The 24,240-nt window shown below is 33.8% G+C and overlaps 1 protein-coding gene across 19 annotated transcripts in view; it reads right to left on the minus strand.

Annotated features, from left to right (window-relative positions):
• Positions 1-19,444: 19,444 nt before the first annotated feature.
• Positions 19,445-24,240, minus strand: part of LOC123553768 (glutamate-rich protein 6-like) — an 83,026-nt gene continuing 78,230 nt past the window's right edge. For all 19 annotated transcript variants that reach the window (XM_053548816.1, XM_053548817.1, XM_053548822.1 and 16 more), the window contains one exon: positions 19,445-23,793. In XM_053548816.1, the coding sequence (XP_053404791.1) occupies positions 23,604-23,793 (190 nt within the window). In that variant the 3' untranslated portion in view covers positions 19,445-23,603. The remainder of the gene's footprint in view (positions 23,794-24,240) is intronic.

The raw sequence follows: 24,240 nt of genomic DNA on the forward strand, positions 1-24,240 counted from the left end.
TAAAGTGTCAAAGAAACCTGTTCCGTGTATGATTTTCTTTTCCTGTGTGATCATCAACATAAATAAATATTCCTTTATTTTTATCAAAAACTTTTTAGTACATTATATAATTCTAAAAAATTTAATTTCATAATTAAAGTTTTAAAAACTTAAGTTTAATTAAATTTCTTTTAAATTATGTACAACTTGTTTCAACCTAATAAAAATTAAATTATTCTACCAAATACATCTGGTAATATATATTCTAATTGAATTTTTAATATATTTATTATTCAGAATATCCAACTCTTTGTGGTTCTTATTGTATATGGATAACTCTATGTTTTAAATCTGCAGTACTTAAAGCATAGAAAATATCACTGAAAAATACCATCAACAAGTAATTATCAATAAGATCACACTGAATGTACATTGATCCACCCAGTTTTGTAATACTTGGTGTTTTTAGTTCCCACATTCAGTTTAGTCTAATTTTTTTTTCTCAAATCCAAGCAATGTCTGAAAATTTTGATATATCCAAATCCAACATAAAATTAACTGTTAATTGAAATCAAATCTTAAAACTACTTAAATCAAATTCCAACTTTTTGGAGCAATTTCTGGTTTATCAAATTCATAGATCACATATTTATACTGTTTCCCTAATATAATTATTAATATCTTGTAACTGTAAGAACCCTTTGTAAAATAATATCTTTCCAATCTTACCACCATTATGATAACGAATTCTTTTATTGTCATATTCATCACTAATATTATTGCCATGAATAAGGTCCATAGTGTTAATACAACCAAACCCAACCAACATAAATTTTTTTTTTATCTAAAATTAAAGAACGACTAAATCTGTATTGTAAAATCACTCGGATATTTTATATCTTTAACTGTTTCAGAACTTAATACTATTTTTTGTTTCCATTTATATATTCAAGAAAAATAATTTTTATATAACATTTCAGTTGTTCTGGTAAAAAGAATCCCATTTTTTAATAGTTCAATCAATTATTCTAATACCTTCATTTTTTTATTCTTCATTATTTATTTCATCATTAAATTTTTTGACCACAAATAACTCTAAGTCAGTATCAATTCTTTTGGATTACATGGACAAACTCAAAACCTTGTCCCCTAATAACTGTTTTTAATTTCATAGATCTTTTATTGATAGGTAATCCTGACTTTTCTGTTAATTCTTTGAATATTTTTATTGAATGATTTGAATGTTTTTTATTATTGTTATATCTTTTATTAATCAAATCAATTAAATCATCATCTACTTTAGTGTTAATTACTTCCTTTCCAGTTATTCTATCCTTAGCAATTAACTTATTTTGACCATAAAGTTTATTTAAGTTAATAATTAAATTACCATATTGTCCATTTGGTGAAACTTTATATGGGTTATGATATTTTATTCCCCTTCCAAATACCTTTGAGTCTTTAATAATTTTTAATAAGCGTTCATTGTATCTTTAAAATTTTCTCTATGTAATTCTAACTCCGAAAATACTCACCTGCAGTCGTAGGTTCTGCATTTGTAAATTCAATTATTTCATCTGGTTTTTCTTTACTATATTTATTTATATCACGAGTAAAGGCCTTTAATTTTTCGGAAACCCTCTTTTCTTGTTTTTATCCAATCATCTTTATTTTTGTTTATTACTAACTCTGTTAATGTAGGCAATCCATATTCTGATATTATATCTTTATCGATATTTATATCTAAATTTGCTATAAATTCTTCTGTTAATTCTTCGGGGGGTTTTTTGGTGTCTTCAAGCTCACCATCTTCATCATCCAAAACCATATGTTCTTTCGGCGGTAATAAACGTGTTGGTTCTCGGAATAGCTCTTCCAAACCCATATCATCTTCCGGCGGTAATAATCGTGTTGGTTTTTCCGATGGCTCTTCCACCATTTCTAGATTTTCTATTTCATGTATCTTATCAGCAAACTGTTTTGGAAGTAATGCTAATTGTTGTTTTATTCCAGGTAATGCTTTTAACTGACTTGATAATTGTTCTTTTTGACTTTCTATTTTTTCAGTAATTGGTTTATAAATTTCAGTGTACATATCCCGATTTGTAGCTTTTCTTATTTTTTCTCTCATTATTTCTTCTCTAAGATTTCTCATCTTTTGCCCAACTAATTTTTTTCTTTTTATCATTTCATTAAGTTTTGATTGCATTTATATAATAATGTAAGATAATGTAAAATAATGTAAAATAATGTAAGATAATGTAAGATATTGTAAAATAATGTAATATTATATAAATGGAAATTCCAAATTATGATACAAAAAGCGATAAATCCAATAACTTTAAACAATTTTATCCTTTTATGCCAGATTCATGTTTTAGAATGTTAATATGTGGATCTTCTGGATCTGGAAAAACAAATACATTAATGCATATACTTCGAAAACCTCTTATATATTATGATAAATTATACTTGTATGCTAAAAACTTAGAACAATCTAAATACCAAGATTTAATTAACAACTTAAATCAAATTGCAAAAAAGATTAAATTAGATCCAAATGAAATACTTGAATATTCAGCTGATCCCAACCAAATTGAACCTTGTGAGAATCTTGAATCAGAAAAACAAAAAGTAGTAATATTTGATGATTTTGTATGTGAAGATAAAAAAGTTCAAAATGAAATAACAAAATACTTTATTCAAGGACGACACAAAAACTGTTGTGTTATTTATTTAAGTCAGTCTTACTATAAAACACCAAAAGATATTCGAATTAACTGTTCACACTATATTTTATTTGAAAGTCCAGGTAAAATGGAAAATGATAGGATTTGTAATGAACAAAATATAGATTACGATTCTTTTGCTAATGCAACAAATCAAAAATATGATTTCTTATATATTGACAAACCAAGGAAGTTTTTAAGAAAAAACTTTACTGGTAATATATAATGGGAGTTTTTAATGATGTAAAACAAATAAGTGAACCTGACAGTATAAGTAAAGTTAAATTTGATATTGATTTAAGTGATTATGCTACTAAAAAACAATACAAAAAGCTTAGAAAGGACATGGAATCATATCTTCACAGAAATAAGGAACTTGATAACACAATGAACAGAGCATTAGATATGGGAGGTAATAAAATAATCAACCTAGGAAATCCAGATAAATCCACCGATGTAGTTTCAAGACGATTTATGTTTAAAAAAGTTCAAAGTGTAATAGATGACTATAATCTTGAAGACATCAAATCTATAAAACAGACATTAGAAGAAGAAGTAAAGAATATTGAAGAATTAACAAAAGATTTTAAAAAGAATTCATTATTAATTAATCAATTACAAGGTAAAATTGAAGAAGAAATGAAAGCTATGGTTGATTCTATTAAAGAACTTGAAGAGAAATCTGATTTGACAGATGACAACATAAAAGAAGTTTTTCGAGTTAATTTAAACATTTTATTCACCCAAATTCAAGAATTAAACGATAGTATGATTAAACATGAAGAACTAAAAGACAAGATTATTGAAGCTGAGAAAAAGTTACAAAATATGTATCAGTTAGAAATCAGAACAGAAATAAATAAACTAAATACTGAAACTGAAAATAAGCATAAAGATTTATTAGAATTATTTTCAAATAAACTTGCAGAATATAAATCTGAATTGGAAAAGGCAGCTTCACAAAGAGGTGATGATCATGACACAGCATTAGATAACCTTAAAAAAGAGCTCAATTCTAAAATAGATGACTTTAAAAAACAAATTCGAAATTGGATTAGTATTGTTGACAACCGTCATAATTTAAAGTATGCAGACTTAAGTAATATTACAAAAAAATTACAAGATGATATTAATGAATTTAATGCTAAAGTTGAAGAACATAAAAATGAACTGGACTTTGTAGTTGAAAAATCAGTTAAACAAGGAGAGTTAATTACTGCTAATACTGAAGCAATTAACATAATTAATAATCAGCTAGAAAATTTGAGAAAACAACTTGTAAACATGATTAATAATGTCGATGCACATCACAATATAAAGTACGAAGAGTTAAGTAAACTTAAAGGTTTATTACAAAAAGATATTAATGAATTTAAAGATACATTTAATGATAAATTTAATGATAAAATTAAAAAAATAATAAATGATTTGGACTCTGTAGTTGAAATATCAGCTAAACAAGGAGAATCAATCACTGCTAATACTCAAGTAATTACTGCTAATACTAAAGCAATAACCGCTAATGTCGGAGAAATTACCACTAATACCCAAGAAATTACAAAAGTAAAAAATGTTTTCTTAAAACAAGAAACACAATTAGCTAGAACAAAGAATACTGTTGACAATCTATCTGCTTCTGAAGTTGCCACAACAAAACGACTTGATGATTTAGCTGAAATAATTCTTCAACTTAAAAAAAAGACAGGAAAATAGAAGAAAGGCTAGAGGAAGTGGGACATGAAGTGTTTCTCTTTGAATACTATAATAACACTCTTTATGATTACGTAAAAATGAAAAAGTATTTTAACCGTCGTGGTGCCTGGATATATTCAACATATGAAAATATGACCGGTCTGAACTATTTAAATGCATTTAAATTAAAACCTGGAATTATTGTAGATTATAAAGATTTTATAAACACAAACCAAGAATATAAATTATTTGCACAAGATGTGGTTTTGAGTGGTGTGTTTAAAGTTAAAAAATCCGGAATGTATATAATAGATATTAAGATTTTATTAACGGGGGTTTAGGCCCCTAGGTGAACCAAATAAACCGATTAAAAGCCCAATATCACATTTTTATATTTAGGTGGTGGAATGCTGAATATCATACAATTCTTGGTATATATGATGTATTTGATAATGTAAATAAAACAGCTGAGGACTTGACACATGATCAGTTAATATCTATGTATAAGAAAAAAATTAAAATTTATCTAAAACAAGGGACAGTGATTGATATTTCATCCTTATGGACGATTCGGCATCTACAGAAGTAACATTTTCGCTTTTGGCGGATAGTTACATCAAATTCTATATATCGGATGAACCAAAAGGACAGTGATTGATATATATACCTGGGGTTAAGTATAATAACATACAATATCAAGACAAAACAAACACATTTTGTGGTTATTATTGTTTATTTTTCATTAAAATGTTACAAAATGGTATAAACATTTATGATTTATTGTATAAAACACTGAGAGTAAACAATGTAAAACATAATAAATAATTCAATCATGCATATGCCTATGGTATACTCAAACGGTTGAGTAATTTCAGTTGTTTGTACTTAAATCTTGTAATATTTGTTTAATAGTTGTTAAAAAATGCAAAAGCCGTGTTCTGTACATTTATTTTAACCCCGACGCCAGGTAGAATTTATTACGTGCACACCCGACGCCGGGGTGAACCATTAGTCTTTCCTAAGAGACCTCATCTGTAGGCTCACCATACAGCTGGTTTTTCCTAAATCATCAAACCTGCCCGGTTTTGCAGCCAGAATCACCTTCAACCCCATTGTTCTTGCCTCCCGAAACCTTCGAAACTAGAGACAAGAACGAAGTAAGGCAATTCAGTGCTATTACAACATTGACGGAAGAATTCTTTATGTGCACAACCAGTCAATGTCATAACAGCAGGCTGTAACCGTTAACAGACAAGGCGATCCAGTACACAAACCATACTGCAAGCTACCTTTAAACAGACAAGGAAACGTCAGATTGACTTCCGGAACTAAGCATAACAGAACTCGACTCAATGATATAAAAGTTGAAACCGGTTATATATAGTGTATATTCTTTATTATAATAGTGTTATGGTTTTTTAAATTACATAATTTTATTTTTTATGTGTTATAATTTATTCAATTACTTTTTGTTTCTAAATAATAACAACTCCTAAAGTAATTTTATTCTTCCAATATTAATTAAAATAATTTTGTATGAATTTTTAATTATCAAAGGGAGATATTACTTGTTTTTTAATAAAAAGAGGGATAGATTGTAAATAACGACCTTATTATATTTGTTATATTTAGCATTTGGTTTCCCGGTCTGTGTTATTTTTAGTTGTTATATTTAGCATTTGGTTTCCCGTCTGTGTTATTTTAGTTTTAAATTTTCTTGTTTCATGGATAATTATTAATGTATTTATTGGTATTGTGTACATTTTGTGTCATTTCTAATGTCTTTAACAGTTGTTTTATCTATGTAGAAGGATTACAAAACAAGGAAGTAAAAGAGTTATTTAAACAGAAAATAAATGTGGTCTAAATTCAACCACATTATATTTTACTTCCTGTATGTTATATTAGGCCAAACTTATTCTACATTTTGTCTCTCGGTGTAGTGTTTAAAGTTTTTAAGTGGAAACTATTTTTAAATAAAGACATATGTTTTCTTCATTTTAAATCATCTTTAATTAAATCATCTTTAGTTAAATCAGAGGTTTTTATTGGGTTTAAAACCTGTGGATTTTAAATTGTCCGACATTGACCAGTCCTGACCAAGGGTCAAAAGGTCAAATGAGGTTATACTGTTTTCGCACAAACAATTACTTTACTACTTCTAATATCTGAGATTAACTTTAAAAATGAATTAAAATGCACCATAAGCATAGTTTATGCAATGGTTTGCCTGCTTCCTACAAAACACAAGACTAGTGTTTACACATGATCAAAATATACTACCAATCATAAATTGATTTATCAAACTAGACATATCAAAACCATATATAACTATACAATTTTATAATTGTTCTGTTAAAGGTCCATTACTATGTGAAACTGGATTGGCAATTTTTTTCATAGCCAGTGCATAGACTTCTGCAAGACACTAAATAATGAAGATTGGCAGGTCAAAATTTACAGACGGTCTTTGGAACTCAAAGAAATGTATGTGTATTATGTTGAAATTTCAATGAATCGACAGAATGACCCCCCAGGTCTTTTTAACTTTCTTCATACTTCATAGAAAAATAATTGTACATATACTGCGATATATTTCGAATTTCTACATACCAACTTTCATTTTCCAATAAAATGAAATAGTTTCTGTGCTTTTTAAAAGAAATTAAAATGTTCACTTTCCCTAGTATTGGACCTTTAAAACGTATGTTACTCTTTGTAACATGCAGACTGTACTTATAAATCCAGTTTTTTTATCATAGCAAGTGCTTTCGAGCGCTCAACTTCACCACTTGAAATAAGTTTCCGTACTGAGATTCATTAAAACTGCTTGTAAGTACTTCAAAATATATGCTGATATATCATGTTCGTGAATAGAACATGTGTGTTTTAGTGACGTGTTATTGTCGTAAAATAAATTTAAAAAATAGCATATCATCAACAGATGCTGTTGAAATTTTGATATGTTATTAACAACATAATTAATGTAATTGTGAAAGAAATTTATGTATGAATGTAATTCTGGTATTAGAAAAAATATTGAGGGGGTGTTTAGTGTATATATGTAATAGTCAAACAGGTAACACTGTGACATTTGTGTAAAGGCACTGACCTCCAGATCGTACGACAACAAAAAAGATACTTTTTTTGCGTATCAGTAAATTGATGCTATATTTCCCTTTAAAGGTAGGCCTACTAACCCACATATTTTAGGCGAAAAATATTTTCTCTCAGAAATCCATAAAATGTGAGAGCCTTGGAAGTGACTGAACTTTTTGTAAGATATTCTTATATTTACATTTGCCCTATTATATTCCATTGAAAATTATGACGTTCATTTTGTAAGAACAGCCAACGGAAAGACGCCAACGTGACGTTGATACTGCTTAGAGATAACGGGCCGCTGTTTTTTACGACGTCCGCGTATAGTCAGGGAGAACGTTCCTTAGATGACGTAGGGGATTCGGACATCGGCATAATTCGTTCAGTTTTAAAGTCAAATCTATAATTATATATTCTCACATCCGATAAGGCTAATTTATGTCTCTTTTGTGAAATTGATATGTTGAAGAGGATTCAATTCATGTATCAGGCATGATATCATAGTATTGATTTTAACTTTGTAATCAAAATGGAAGATACATATGTTAAAAACTCAATAATATCTGTTGTTTTTCCCCAAAATCAACGGATTGTCTAAAATAAGGCAAAAGTATAAGTGTCCGAGTTAAAACACCTGTTTTCATATAGTAGGAAAAAATCGAACATGCAATTTTAAGGGACAGTGCAGACTCCCTGTACTATGTTGTTTTCGATTTTGACCAAAACAGTTACAGTCAAACCTATGTTAAAGATCACCTCTGAACAGAGACCACCTGGCTCTGAAGACCGTATATTTTGTTTCCCATTTTAACATTTTCAGTGTATTTTAACCTATGTATATAGGCCATCTCCTAATAGACTCTCCCGAGGGTGGTCTTTATAGACAGGTTTGACTGCATATAAATAATGATGAATATCTATATTTTTCAAGTCTATGTTTGAATTTTACTTTTTAAATAACGTTTTAGTGTCCGAATTATTCCTCGGTATTTTATTATGTCCGAATTATTCCTACAATGTGTCCGAATTTTCCTACCTCGTCCGAGTTATGCCGATTTAGAGCAGGGCCGATGAAATCGATTGTGTGACAACATTTTAAGGTTACAAACCTAAATATGATTGAATATCGCATCTGTAGATATTCTTTCTCCTTACTGGTTGGGTCTGTTAAGCAGCGAATCAAAATTACCTTCACAGCAACCTGTCAAACTCGAACTTTCGAAAATCGTCCGAATTTATTCGGACGCCCCCTAATGTTAAGTTGTTCCGTCTGGTGAACAGAATGACCGGGGAAGCTGATTTTAATCTTAAACAAAATGTGTGCAATTAATGATAAAATACATGTATTATTTACAAATGGAAATCAAATATAATGTAAATATAAGAAATCGGACTTTTTTTCGGAGTTTATACGAAATGAACGCTAGAGTATGATCGGCAAATTAAATATGAATCGCTCATGGATTTGCCGATCCTATTCAGTCGTTCATTTCTTAAATAAAAAACCAAAAATATGGCGCAAAACGTAGTAAACCGTTTCAACTTGGATTTACTATAAGGTCAAGGTCGCGATGTGGCGCACTTTTTACTAGGCTTAGCATAAAATCTCTTTCTTCATGATCCAGACGCCCTGAACAACAGCTTCTTGGTTTGAATTATCAAATACAAGTATTATCTACCCGACAGATGCAGTTTTGGTATAGAAAGACCAACCTTTGATGTTTTAAAGGACTTTTTCATATTTGTAAACATAAACATTCCTACTTCCGGTTTACAACTTTCATGATTTCGGACATCCTAAATTTCGGATATTGAACCAAAAGACCCTTCATCTCCTGACAGGAGTCATGTTGTCATCATTATTTGTATTATTTTGGCTTAGCAGCTACCACCCACTGCCAGCCCTGGACGAACTTACCTGGAATTCTCCACATCAGAAGATTTTGCTATCCGGTGATTGTCAACCTAATCCTGGCCCAGTATACAAATTTCCTTGTGGAACGTGTGCCAAACCATGCAAATCAAATCAGAGAGCAGTTGCTTGTGACTCATGTGATACCTGGTTTCATGCCAATTGTCTAGCTATGCCATTAGCTATCTATGCCTCCATCACCCCCAATACAAGTTGGATTTGTTGCACCTGTGGTCTGCCAAACTTCTCTTCAACACTGTTTGACTCAGTTTCATCAGACAGTGTCCACACCTCAATCGCAACTGAGAACACATACAGTATACTAGCTGATCTCCCAACCACCCCGGACATTACCAACTCCTCAACTAGCTTCCTAACAGACAGCAGTGTAGTTGGGTCACCCCAACACACATCTTCACCTAAAGTACAGCCCCGGAATCAAGGTAACAACAGAGAACTTAACTCATTCCGCATACTCGTGATTAATTTTCAAAGCCTCAGAGCCAAGCGGACATCATTCTGGCTTCTTCTGGAAGAACTAAAACCAGACATAATCATTGGCAATGAAACATGGTTGTACAATGGAATTTTTGAACGGGAGGTCATCCCCACAGGCTACCATATCATAGCCAGAAGAGATCGAGTTCAAGACCGACACGGCGGAGTCATCATCATAGCCAGGGAAGACATAACAGGCACCGTAATTGACCTCCAAACTGACGCAGAAATCACAGCTGCTGCTATCCTGTGCAGTGGTGGTGCTCCACTTGTTGTCGGCTCACTATACCGACCACCCAGCAGCGACATACACTATGTTGAAGAGCTCTGCAGGAATATGAAGTATCTGCACAACACCTATCCTGACTCAACTATCTGGATAGCAGGTGACGCAAATCTGCCAGGTATCAACTGGAAAACAAACACAGTCGATAGAAACAACTATGCAGTCAGCATCAACAAACTGTTCCTCGACACAGTATTTGACATCTCCTCAGAACAGATTGTACAGTTCCCAACAAGAAATGACAACACCCTCGATCTATTCATCACTAATCGACCAACTCTGATAGAAAGATGTAAAGCCATACCAGGAGTCAGTGACCACGATGGAGTCTTCATCCAGACCAAGACAAAGGCCTCCAGATCAAAACCACCTAGAAGGAATATACTGCTGTGGAAAAACGCAGACACTGACAAGATCCGATCAGCGACCAAAGACTTCGCAGAGGACTTCATCTCCAGATATACAACTCAAACCAGTGTCAATACTCTATGGACTACATTCAAAGATTTCATTACCTCCATCATAACTCGTCATGTACCATCTAAGACTAGCACCACCCGTTTCAATCAACCATGGATATCTAGAAAAGCCAAACAACTCTCAAGACTAAAGAAAAGAGCATACAACAAGGCTAAAATGACAGGCAGAGCTCAAGACCGCTCCAGGTACAAGACCTTGAAAAAAGAAACCCACAAAGAATGTAGATCAGCCTACCATAGCTTTGTCAAAGACTTGGTCAGTGGAGACAAGAATCCAAAGAAGCTCTATACTTACATTAAAGGCAAGAGATGTGACAGTAGTGGTATTGCACCTTTGAAAGCAGAGGGTATGACACACAGTGACCCAAGAACCAAGGCTACCATCCTGAACAAGCAGTTCTCAAGTGTCTTCACAACAGAAGATAAGTCAAGTATCCCACCAATGCAAGGCACACCTAGCCCAGACATGCACCAGTTCACAGTAGGAACTAACGGGGTCAGAAAGCTTCTGCTGGGCTTGGACACTCACAAAGCAGCCGGCCCAGACAACATCCCTACAAGATACTTGAAGGACTATGCAGATGAGATAGCCCCAGCCCTCACCCTGGTTTACCAGGCATCTCTCCAACAAGGCGAAGTTCCAGCAGATTGGAGAACAGCCAACGTGACACCTATATTCAAGAAGGGTGACCACAGTGTACCTGCCAACTACAGGCCCATATCACTTACCTCAGTCTGCTGTAAAATACTCGAACATGTCATACACAGCCAAATAATGGAACATTTTGATCGGTATTCCATCCTAAGTGACGCACAACACGGCTTCAGAAAGAAACGATCAACAGACAGTCAGCTTCTTCTCACTCTCCAAGATCTCGCTAAGGCACTTGACGAGGGTGAGCAGGTTGATGCGGTACTCCTCGACTTCAGCAAAGCGTTTGACGTAGTCCCACATGAACGACTAGCCGCCAAGCTTCACCACTATGGAGTCCGGGGGAACGTGCTTAGCTGGATTCGTAGTTTCCTGAGCCACAGATCACAGCAGGTCTTGGTGGAAGGTTGCAAGTCTGACTCCACAGCTGTTACCTCTGGAGTCCCCCAGGGATCCGTCTTAGGGCCCTTGCTTTTCCTCGCCTACATCAATGACCTACCTGATCAAGTCACATCCACCTCACGCTTGTTTGCAGACGACAGCCTCCTGTATAAGAAGATACGCTCCACATCAGATGCCATTTCTCTACAGGAAGACCTAGACAAGCTGCAAAAGTGGGAGAAAGACTGGATGATGTCATTCAACCCAAGCAAGTGTGAGGTCATACGCATCACCAAAAAGAAAACACCTATCAAGACCAGTTACAACATCCATGGTAAAGACCTACAGATAGTACCGAATGGAAAGTACCTTGGTGTAAACCTGTCGGAGGATCTGTCCTGGAATATTCATGTATCAACAACTTCGAAAAAGGCCAACAACTCATTGGCCTTCCTCAGACGCAACCTTGCTAGCTGCCCCAAGGACATAAAGGCACAAAGTTACCAGACACTAGTGAGGCCGATACTCGAGTATGCCAGTACAGTCTGGGATCCACATACCCAAGCCAACATCAACCAACTTGAGGCTGTCCAACGACGTGCTGCAAGGTTTGTCAATGGAGACTACAGAACCACTAGCAGTACCAGCCAAATGCTGAAGGACCTCCATTGGCAACCCCTACAAGAGCGTCGATCCCACTCTAAGCTGGTGATGGTTTACAGGATAGTACATGAACTCGTTGACATCCCATGTACATACTATCATCCCTCAACTCTGAGCACCCGAGGCCACTCTCTGAAGTTCCTGGTACCCTTCTGCAGACTAGACATTTACCGGCACTCCTTCTTTCCCTCAGGCATACGACTGTGGAACAGCCTACCAGAGCGCATCGCCACGGCCGACTCCTTAGAGGCCTTCAAGGGAGCGCTGGCCAACAAGCTGTAGAAGGATACTCAGATTTTATTGCTTTTAACCTATGTACATATTTGCGCCACATTTTAACCTAAATTATACGACGATGCCCCAGAGGGGATTTTGTACTGTATTGGAAGAAGAAGAAGAAGAACGCTTCTGAAATAATGCAGAACATTTACATTCTTCTTGCATTTTTAGCAATACCATACTTTTATTTTCATCCACTTTGCATTTGTTCAGATCATACAAAACAATAAGTTTAGTTAAAAAATACCATAATGAAGGTTGTAACGTTTTACTTCTATCATTACAACTTTGAAACAAGCTGTTATTCAATGTAACACATAGTAGCATGTAAAATGGTACATACTAACTACTGACCATGACTACCAGGTTTTGTTTTAATGAACTGAATAAAATTGATGAATATCTAAGTGAGATAAAATAGAATTAAGGCACAAGTTATGAATTTACGGTTATTTGGTATAGAATAAAACAGAAAAAGTGTGTGGTGATTTGGCATACCCCATGTTCAATGAACTTTTAAGCTCACCTGAGCACGAAGTGCTCAAGGTGAGCTTTTGTGATCGCCCTGTGTCCGTCGTCGTCCGTCGTCGTCAACATTTTGCCAAAACTGTTAACAATCTAGAGGACACAATTTTGGCCTAATCTTAATGAAACTTGCTCAGAATGTTACCCTCAATAAAATCTTGGACGAGTTCAATATTGGGTCATCTGGGATCTAAAACTAGGTCACCAGGTCAAATCAAAGGAAAAGCTTGTTAACACTCTAGAGGTCACAATTTTGACTCAATATTAATGAAACTTGGTCAAAATATTACCCTGAATAAAATCTTGGACGAGTTTGATATTGGGTCATCAGGGGTCAAAAACTAGGTCACCAGGTCAAATCAAAGGAAAACCATTGTTAACACTCTAGAAGTCAAAATTTTGGTCCAATTTTAATGAAACTTGGTCAGAATATTACCCTCAATAAAATTTTGGACGAGTTTGATATTGGATCATCTGGGATCAAAAACTAGGTCACCAGGTGTAATCAAAGGAAAAGCTTGTTAACACTCTAGAAGTCACAATTTTGGCTCAATCTTAATGAAACTTGGTCAGAATATTACCCTCAATACAATCTTGGAAGAGTTTGATATTGGGTCATCTGGGATCAAAAACTAGGTCATCAGGTCAAATCATAGGAAAAGCTTGTTAACACTCTAGAGGTCACAATTGTGATCCGATTTAAATGAAACTTGGTCATAATGTTACTCTCAATAAAATGTTAGACGACTTCGATATTGGGTCATCTGGAATGAAAAACTAGGTCACCAGGTCAAATCATAGGAAAAGCTTGTTAACACTATAGAGGCCACATTTATAAATTTATCACCATAACACTTGGTCAGAATGTTAACCTTGATGATTTCAAGGTCCAGTTTGAATCTGAGTCATATAGAATCAAGAACTAGGTCACAAGATCAAATCATAGGAAAAGCTTGTTAACACTGTAGAGGCCACATTTATGACCACATCTTAATGAAACGTATTCAGAATGTAAATCTTGATGATCTATAGGTTAAGTTTGATCTGGGTCAGGTATGATCAAAAACTAGGTCACTAGGTCAAATCAAAGGAAAAGCTTGTTAACATTCCAGAGGCGACATTTATGACTGTATCTTCATGAAATTTAGTCAAAATGTTAATCTTGATGATCTTTAAGTCAGGTTTGAATCTGGGTCATGTGGGGTCAAAAACTAGGTCACCAGATCACATCAAAGGAAAAGCTAGATAACACTTTAGAGACCACATTAACACTTATTGCGTGATAGGTATTCTAACATGAGTTTTTGACTTTTGTTTCTAAACTATCTTAAAAAAGCCAAATTAAGAAAAAAAAGATGCATTTGTCGGGAATCGAACCCGGACCGCCACGGCAATAGAATTTTTTTTCTGCGGTCTTAACTAACAGGAATACGAATTTTATAATCATTGATGATCAAAATATTTATAGTAAAAGTAGTTTACTTACAGTAAAAGGTTACAAACGATTTTCAATGTGAAAATTAGAAGAAAAAAAATGATTTTCATGTCACATGTGTTTCTATAACATATAGTCTATCAGTATCTAAGTTTCAAAGGTTTCTTAAAGCTACTCGCCCACAGGTTGGGCAAAATTTTTCAACACGTTCATTTCCACCAAATTTAGTATTGAATGTATATAATATGATTAAACTTCAGTCTTAAAGAAAGATCACTTTAGCCAAAATCTGGAAGTCAGTGCCTTTAATACATTTAAATCAAGCAATATTTCCCCTCATATTTTTTATATAGAACACTGCTTCAAATGAAGAGGTCGTATGTTTGAACATGTCTGCATGACGTGTGTTCTCTATGACTTAGGGTCATTCACCCACGGCTTCTGATGAATGTGTACATGTGCGTGAAATTAGCCAGAGCAGCCAGAGTAGCCAGAGTTCAGCCAGAGTTCAGCCAGAGTAGAGCCAGAGTTTAGCCAGAGTAGCCAGAGTTCAGCCAGAGATGTCAAAACTCTGGTTACTCTGGCTGGCCAGAGTAGCCAGAGTTCAGCCAGAGAAGTCATAACTCTGGTTCCTCTGGCTGGCCAGAGTAGCCAGAGTTCAGCCAGAGAAGCCATAAAATTATAAATATTAAATTGTTCATATTTTTTTTATAAATCTAAGAGTGTTACTAGTTTTTGAAGATGTAATTTCAGTAAGTGTTTCAAAGTTAAGACATTACTAATAGTAATCCCAAGGTATTAAGCATTTTCTGTAGTTTTTAGGTCTTGATTAAGTAATTTATATGGAAAGATGATATTTTTTCTCTCTCTCTCTCTGTTTTTTTTGTTGTTGTTGTTGTTGTTGTTGTTTTTTATTCCTATTACTTCGCATTTATCAGGATTGACTTCCATAGACCAGTTACGTTCCCATTATTCTAGTTTTGTCAAATCATCTTGATCTTTGTAAGAGTCTATTAACGAGTCTATGTTCAGGTATATGATAGTGTCATCAGCAAATAAGCGTATTCTACCTTTAACAGAGTCAGGAAGGTCATTGATAAAATAAAGAAAGAGACAAGGCCCCAACACTGAACCTTGAGGAACCATCTGAAAGAACTGGTAAAGAGTGTGAGCCTTCAATTACTACAGATTGAGAACGGTTACTAAGGAAAGATTGAATCCAGGATAGAGAGATTCTGTTGACGATTTTATAGAGAAGGAGTTGATGATCGATCTTGTCGAGAAATCCATTACAATCAGACCTGTTTCCAGATTGGAGATTGTCAAAAGTTTCTTGTGTAAAGGATAATAGTTGAGCCTCACAGCTATGTTTGGAACGGAAGCTATATTGGAAAGGTGTGAGAAGATTGTTGACTATTTTGGTTCTCTCAGGGTTGATTTTTTTTTTTGTGTGTTTTATGTATCAAGTGATTCATAAAACGGACTTCTGTCAGAGAAGCCAGAGTTTCTAGGGCTTTAACATGTTGCGAAATGACCCTTTTTGTACCCTCAGAGTTTTTAGTGTTTCATGTATCAAGTGTTTCATCAAACGGACTTCAAAGAATAGTCTTACTTATCATTTAGCAGTCCTATAATTTTTTAATCCGAACACAGTCAATATCGTTTCACAGCCAGAGTTGGGCACCATAGTTTTCTGTTCAAAGAAAATTCCAAATATAAGTGTGACACCAACTTCTACACACACGGATACCATACTAAAGGATTTCACGTGACTGGGGCCGTGCACTTGTTTTTTGGGCCAAGACAGCTCTTTAAAAACCACGTAACACACCACTTTGCGAAAAAAAATGCATTTACTGGTTTTACACCCATAACCGTTTCGAGTACCTGAGTTTTTTACTTTTAATTTGGTGCCATTTTTTCAACAGAAGGAATATGAGACAATATAATTGGGATAAAATATGCCATGAATAAGATCCAGAATGGGTCGATGCAAAAAATAAAAGCCATGACAGCCAGTTTGCACTGCACTAAATCACAGTCCAGTGTGGTATGGCATAGAGCCGTATAAGTACTGAAGATCCAGGATGGATCGGTGTCGCTTCGTCGTATCTACCCTTCGTGGGAGGCAGAATTTAACGCTGGGGTGCAGCAAAACCATTTGGAAACTTTGTGCGATGGATATGAGATCTTTTCTACTGGATGTGGAAAAATAAATAAGTTTCCAGGACCTGTATAAGCTGTTAAAGGATATTCTAAGAACTTGTATTGAAAAAAATACCTTTTGACATGATACAGGCATATTACTAGTAGAGTATAGCCTTGAATATCCGGACTCGCAATGTTTTTACGACTTCTTAGTTTTACATTAAGTGTCTTGAGAACAATGAATTTGGAAATGCATTGTATAAGCTTATAGAAAACTGTACAACCCGATTTGAGCTACATTGAAACTAAAGTCATTTATGAAGAGATTTGAAGGAATATCAGAATTTTGTTTGACATATTGGTAGATTACACAATTTCTTTTATTATGTATCTTAGTAGTCAATTTAATATTGTGTTAAAATATTTTCAAAAGTAGTGGATCGTAAACGTCCAAAATCCTGGACGCATACCAGTTCAAAATAAATTACATTTGTAGATGTGGGCTGTAATATCAAATATCAATGTTGATATATTCTGCCACAGACCTTGCAGGCTACTTTGTATAATTACAATTCAAATAAAAAGAAAACATGCCTAAGCATTATTTACAATGTATACTCAGCTTGTGATATATGAAGCTTGTCAGTTACTGTTACCAGCAGAGAACAAGTTTATTCAAAATCGTGTGTTAAGTTTTCTGACCTCTGTATGTTGAAATAAAGAATAGGGTACTCATCCTACGATTTTTCTGTGCTATATAAAATGTACCTAAAGAATGATGAACATTCAAAATCTACGAACATAAATGAGGTCAAAATTATCTACATATTTTCTTCTGTACATTCTTACATAAACAAAAGTCCTTAACAGGCAGAATCAGGTCTAATGCCAATATACATGCACTCAAAGATGAGCAAGACTGGAGATAGCTCAGGGATACTTAGTTAGTAGCGACTTTACTCTGAACTTGAAATAATCAACACGATTTGACGAAAAGTCGGTCCACAAAATTTAATGTGGACTTTCCACGATTCTTCCTAAATGTTTGATATATGTTGATCTTTTATCATTTTATGAATGTCTGTTCGTAAGGGATAATTTTTAAGAGCTACTTATAATTACCTTATATCCCAAAATAATTAAGATATTACAGCTTTACTTAGAAAATGACAGGTGGACAATTTAAGGTATTTCCCGAGCTTTACTTATTATCTCAATTAGTATTTTGTCAGTATATCTGAAGATTTAAAAACAGCTAAAATATTGTATAGTTCATGTATGACCTTCAGAAGATACTGAGCGGACACAAAATGGTTGGCCCAAACCTATGGCCTTGAGTTGTGACCCTGTCCTTGAGCCAATGTGGCTGACTCATGAGTTCTGCACATTGTCTTGATGAGGTCATCATTTGACTCAAGTTTCATGAAAATCCTTCAAGGGGTTTAGGAGATACAGAGCGGAAACAAAATGGAAGGCTCAAATATTTGACCGTGAGTTGTGACCTTGACATTGAGCCAATATGGCTGACTCATGAGTTCTGCACATTGTCTTGATAAGGTGATCATTTGACTCAAGTTTCATGAAAATCCTTCAAGGGGTTTAGGAGATACACTACGGAAACAAAATGAAAGGCTCAAATATTTGAACGCGAGTAGTGACCTTGACCTTGAGGCGACATGGCTGACTCACAAGTTCTGCACATCGCCTTGTTTAGGCGATCCTTTGACTTAAATTTCACGAAAATCCTCCAAGGGGTTTAGGAGATACAGAGCAAACACAAAATGGAAGGCTGAAACCTTTGACCTAGAGTTGTGACTTTGACCTTGAGCTGGCATGACTGACTCATAAGTTCTATACATCGCCTTAATGAGGTGATCATTTGACCAAAGTTTCATGCAAATCCTTCAAGGGGTTTAAGAGATACAGAACGGACACAAAATGGAAGGCTCAAACCTTTGACCTTGACCTTGAGCTGACATGGCTGACTCATGATGATGATGTGATCATTTGACCAGTTTCATGAACACAATTATGGAAGGATAGATTGAGACCATTCCTACAACCCCCACCACTCGTGGCGAGGGATTAAAAACACGTGCTTCGTATTTTAATGGCACCACTAAGTACGCTTTTGAGTGTTTCAACGGTTTTATGATTTTTAAGTATCAGCAATGATCCTGTTAACGAATCTTAATACTTTAGCTCGAGAACAAGTCTAATTGCACTTTTCACACTTCCAGTAAAAGCCACGTGATGAAAGGGAGCGCATCTTCCATCTTCTGTAACGATGCATTCATACTGTGTTCGATTTCACTCTTCTACAGCATACTAGCATACTTCAACGTCCACCTTGCTCAGTTGCTTGTTCTGGTCTGCAATAGCATTTTTAAAATGCTTAAAACTGAATGGGGGGCAAGTGCGTTTCAGTTTGTTTATATATGTTCTGTTCTGTTTATCCATGTATAAAATAATAACTGACACACTCTATCCACAGGCCGATACCTCCGAAGTTTCTTGAAGGATAGTCTTCTTCTTCTTCTCCTACGCGACTACACTGTCAAACTAGTAGCCTTGAAGGATAGTGATACAAGAAGTTATCTGTGGCTATGACATGCTGTGACTAGCATTTTATTACTAACTGTTTGGCAAGGCATTTACTGTCAGAAAAAACACTCAAATATCTCTGCTAATATAATTCTTTTATTCCTATGTTTAATATAATTCAATAAATGCAATGAAATACATGTATTAATTAAGACAGCAGTCATTTAATAAGTTTGGTAAATTAAGTAAATAACAACAATCTTTGTAAACAGTAGGACAAGCCAAAACTCTAGAGTTGTTAATAAATTTTTAGTTCATTGTTTAATTCACTTTTAGGTAAAGTTCCAACATTAAAATGATTCTGATGATATCACTTTTCCCTAGAAAAATATACTGCCAGTGATAAACAAGAGCACCACCTCGTGGGTGCAGACACTCATCTGATTTTTTTGTCTCTGTATAATAGAAATATTGTCATACCCATGAGTTTCTATGTCCAAAAGGGGCCATAATTCTTGCAAGAAGCAATGTAGAGTTACAGTACTTGCTGTGCAGAGTCAGTTTTTAATGGCAAATAACTGCTCCAAGTTTTAAAAATAGTTTTGAACGTTAAGGAGAACAGTTGACCAAGAAATCTGATAATTTCTAAGTCCAAAAGGGGCCATAATTCTTGCAAAAAGGAGGACAAAGTTATGTTTCTTGCTGTACAGAGTCAGCTTTTGATGGTGAACAAGTGTTGCAAGTTTTAAAGCAATAGCTTTGATAGTTTAGGAGAAAAGCTGACCTAAACACAAAACTTAACCAAGAAAATTTATTTTTTAAGTCCAAAAGGGGCCATAATTCTTGCAAAAAGCATGATGCAGTTATGTTTCTTGCTTTACAGAGTCATCTTTGCATGATGCAGTTATGTTTCTTGCTTTACAGTCATCTTTGGATAGTGAATAAGTGTTAAAAGTTTAGGAGAAAAGTTTACCTAAACATAAAACTTAACTAAGAAATCTGATATTTTCTAAGTCCAAAAGGGGCCATAATTCTAGCAAAAAGCAGGATGGATTTATGTTTCTTGCTGTACAAAGTCAGCTATTGATGGTAAACAAGTGTTGCAAGTTTTAAAGCAATAGCTTTGATAGTTTAGGAGAAAAGCTGACTTAAACATAAAACTTAACCAGGCAACGCCAATGCCGATCAAGTGATGACAATAACTCATCTGTTTTTTTTTTCTCAAAAAATCAGATGAGCTAAAAACAAAAGGGACATGATGATCCCAATTCGCTCACCTGATAGGACAAGGTGACGGTCATCTGTTATGTTTAAGGTTTTCCATGATTCCACCTAGTGACCTTATGATTGACCCAAGATGACCAAGTTTTAAACTGGACCTAGATCTCATAAAAACCCAACATTCTCACCAGACTGCACTTGAAAAAAATTTTTAAATGTGGCCTTTAGCTTGTCATGGACGTTTTTGTAACAAAAAGTTTTGAACTTGAACTAGATGTCATAAGACAAACATACAGACCTTGTTCATCCAGTTTTTTACCCTTAATGGTTGGGTTTCATTCGACCTAGATATCGTATAGACAAGTATTCTGACTTAAGTTTCATACAGATCGAGTAGGAACAGTTGTGGTCTTGAACTATCATAACAGTTACCATACAGTTTTGTACTTATTTTGAGTTGTTTTGTTTCACATTCTGACATGCAGACAGCATTGATCCATTATTTGAACAAGTGTTTTCATGTGCTTAATTTCTGTACTTAGCAGATCACTAAAACTGCTTACACTTCAAAACAAGTGCTGATATACTTGTGAATAAAAAGGGGTCATATTACAAAATACTTATAATTAGCATACATAGAAATTCCTACGTTTGAAACATGTGTGGCTGAGTGTAACATTTACTGAAGAATTTGAGTAATTGACTTATATTTCCTGTGTGTAAGGGAAAACATCTATGAATAAGCGAAATAAAAACATGCATGTTTTATTAGCACAGCATTAGCACTAATTCATTGTGCAATTATATTTACTTGAGATAATAACTGAAACCGGCTAAAACAATTTTATTAAACAAACAGTTTTTTTATAGTTTTTATAATTATACAAAGATATTAAATTCTTTATTTCATTTTTTAAAGTATTTTTTAAGGAAAATTAATTAATATACTCAAATTTACTACCTTATTATCAGGAACTCTGCACTCTTCAAGGTAAAGAACATGTAACAGGTGTAGGTTTATCAGACAAAATAAATGCTAAACATATATACCCATTGTAACAATAACAATCAAACTATAATTAATTGCAAAATCAATTATCACAGTCATGTAGATAGTACAACAAAATCAAAATTCTTGGAAGAACCACATATTGTTTAACATAAATTATTATATAGTCAGCAGTTTTAACAGAAAATATACTATAAAGAATAACAACATTAAGCATCTGTACAAATAACAGACATAAAAACAAACCCTGTAACTCAATAATTATAAAACATACTGAAGATTTAGTAATATTGGATACCGTGCAATTTTTGCTTATACCAGAGCTAGATTTTTGCCCCTTCAAGGAGTCCTACAAATCTGCAAACGGTAAAACATCTACTTTCTATGTGAAATGCTTACTCAAAGTTCCTTTTACTCTTTATACGTTTTTTTTTTTCAATTTAACCTAAAATATATTCAAGCTGTATCGGATATTTAGACATTAAAGTTTGCTTGACATTCATGCTCCAGAAAAGTAAAATCTAGAAAAACAATATCATAAATATTTAAACCACTATATACTGTAGGGAGCTGAAATCACAAAAACAAGCATTATACTGTACTTGAAAACATTGCTACTTGTGAACCTAAAGTCCACATATGAATATTTATTAGCTCAATGTACAAAATCAAATTCAGTTGCTAGGCAAAAATTCTTGATAAAGGCTGTTCACCAATAATACCGAAGATACCCATGTATAATGCGCACCCGTGTATAATGCGCATCCCCGATTTTGGCCCGAAATCCTGGGAAAAAAAACATTTTTGGTCAATTTTGAGGTGGATGGAAAAAGAAAGTAGAGTTTACATCGACACCGGTAATAAATTTTATCTCCGCGGTGGAGAGCAGTATCGGTCTCACGGTACTATCGATTTTTGTTTTCTCGAAAATAAAATTAGTATCATAATTTTTGTGATTTATAAACATTTCTTTCATCAAAATACTTTTAAATTTATATGAAATTAATTTTGTTTGAAAGAAAAATAAACCATCGATCTTTTACGGAACGTAACGGCAATCTTAGATTTTAGCGGTGACAGTAAGCGCGGGGAGTAGTTTCCCTTTACAAAAATGGCGGACATCGGTAACAAACTTGTTTTGAAGTTAGAAAATTGTCTATACCTGTATATTATGCGCACCCACGATTCGCGGGTGGTCCTGGGGGTAAAAAAACTGCGCATTATACATGGGTATCTACGGTACTGACAGCAACATAGAGAAACAAATTTTCAAATTAACAATTACAATATACTCAAACTATTGTCATCAGGAAAACAAAAGGCAGTATTTATAGTAAGAGTGAATTTTAAAGTCATGTTAAACATGTTTAGAGGAGTTATATCTAAGTGTGAATAATCAGATTTGTTTGTCTAAACCGAAACTTTGCCTAAACCATAACTTTGTCTAAACTGTTACTCCATTTAAATGAGGACAAGCAGTTTTCATCTGCATTCTGAATGCTCCAAAGTAAATGAAAAGATCTCATTTAATTTCAAGATTACAACAGAATATATGAATAATTATGCAAATATGAATAATATGTGAATATTTAAATACACCAGGTGCACCACACTAATGGGAATAAGATTTATGTATGCATATGTGTAGTTAATTTCTATACATAATAAAACTGTAAGAAAAACTAACTAAAGTAGTTTGCTACTTCAAAGTCTGGTATCACAAGTATTCTGTAAACAGTAATATCTAAATTCTGGTAAATTTTCAATTTTCTTGATTTCAACATGCCAGGCCCATACTGAAATATAATCAGTATCCTACACATAGGTATACCTGTGTAATGATGAAATCTCATTCTGTCTTATAATACTGGTTCATTTATAACAACATTCTATTCTATACAAAATCATAAACATATAAGCCTATCTTGTATATATTGGCAGATAATTTATTGCTAAATTGTCAAACATTATATATATAACAAAATCAATGTTCAAAAAAATAATGAAACAAACCAATCTGTCTAGATTTAAAATCCAAAAACATAATTAGTGTCTAAAGTTAAAATTTTTTATGAATGAACAGTAATGGATGGTTGTTTCTTTTCTCTTGCAGACTGCTGAGCAAGATATATCTGTCGATCTTTCTTCATTTTCTCTGTCTTAGTTTGTTTGGATGTGATATGCAGTGGGGGCAGCATTTTGTCCAGCTTGGGGTTGTTTGGAAACTTCAACAAATTAGCAACTTTGTTCAGTAAGGCACTGAAATAAAAACAAACAAAACTGTTTTCACTTTTAACTAATGTTCTTAAGAGTTCTTGACCTGTACATATTCAAATTCTATGTATGAAAATATTAATCAACACTCAATCTGTAAAATGCAAAATTTGTTATTTTGTCACCTTTCTCAGGTTGGACTTGTTTGAATGAAACTTCTCATAAATAAAGGTCTTCCCGCTATCAAGGTTTGTGCAAAGTTTCATCAATACAATAAATCATCGGCAAATAAAATAACAAAATGAATATTTTACATTGTTCACATATATCTGGGGGTATTTAAGTTAATATTTTTGATGTTTCCATAACATTTCTTAGCTTTATCAATATGTATGTAAACAAGAAATAAACACCAAAAAGGTCCTTCAAGAAACTATAGTATAACAAACTTTACTTTTATACAAATTGAATCAAGATCAATGCTCAATTTAA

This window comes from Mercenaria mercenaria, chromosome 7 (assembly GCF_021730395.1).
Source record: "Mercenaria mercenaria strain notata chromosome 7, MADL_Memer_1, whole genome shotgun sequence".
NCBI lineage: Eukaryota > Metazoa > Mollusca > Bivalvia > Venerida > Veneridae > Mercenaria > Mercenaria mercenaria.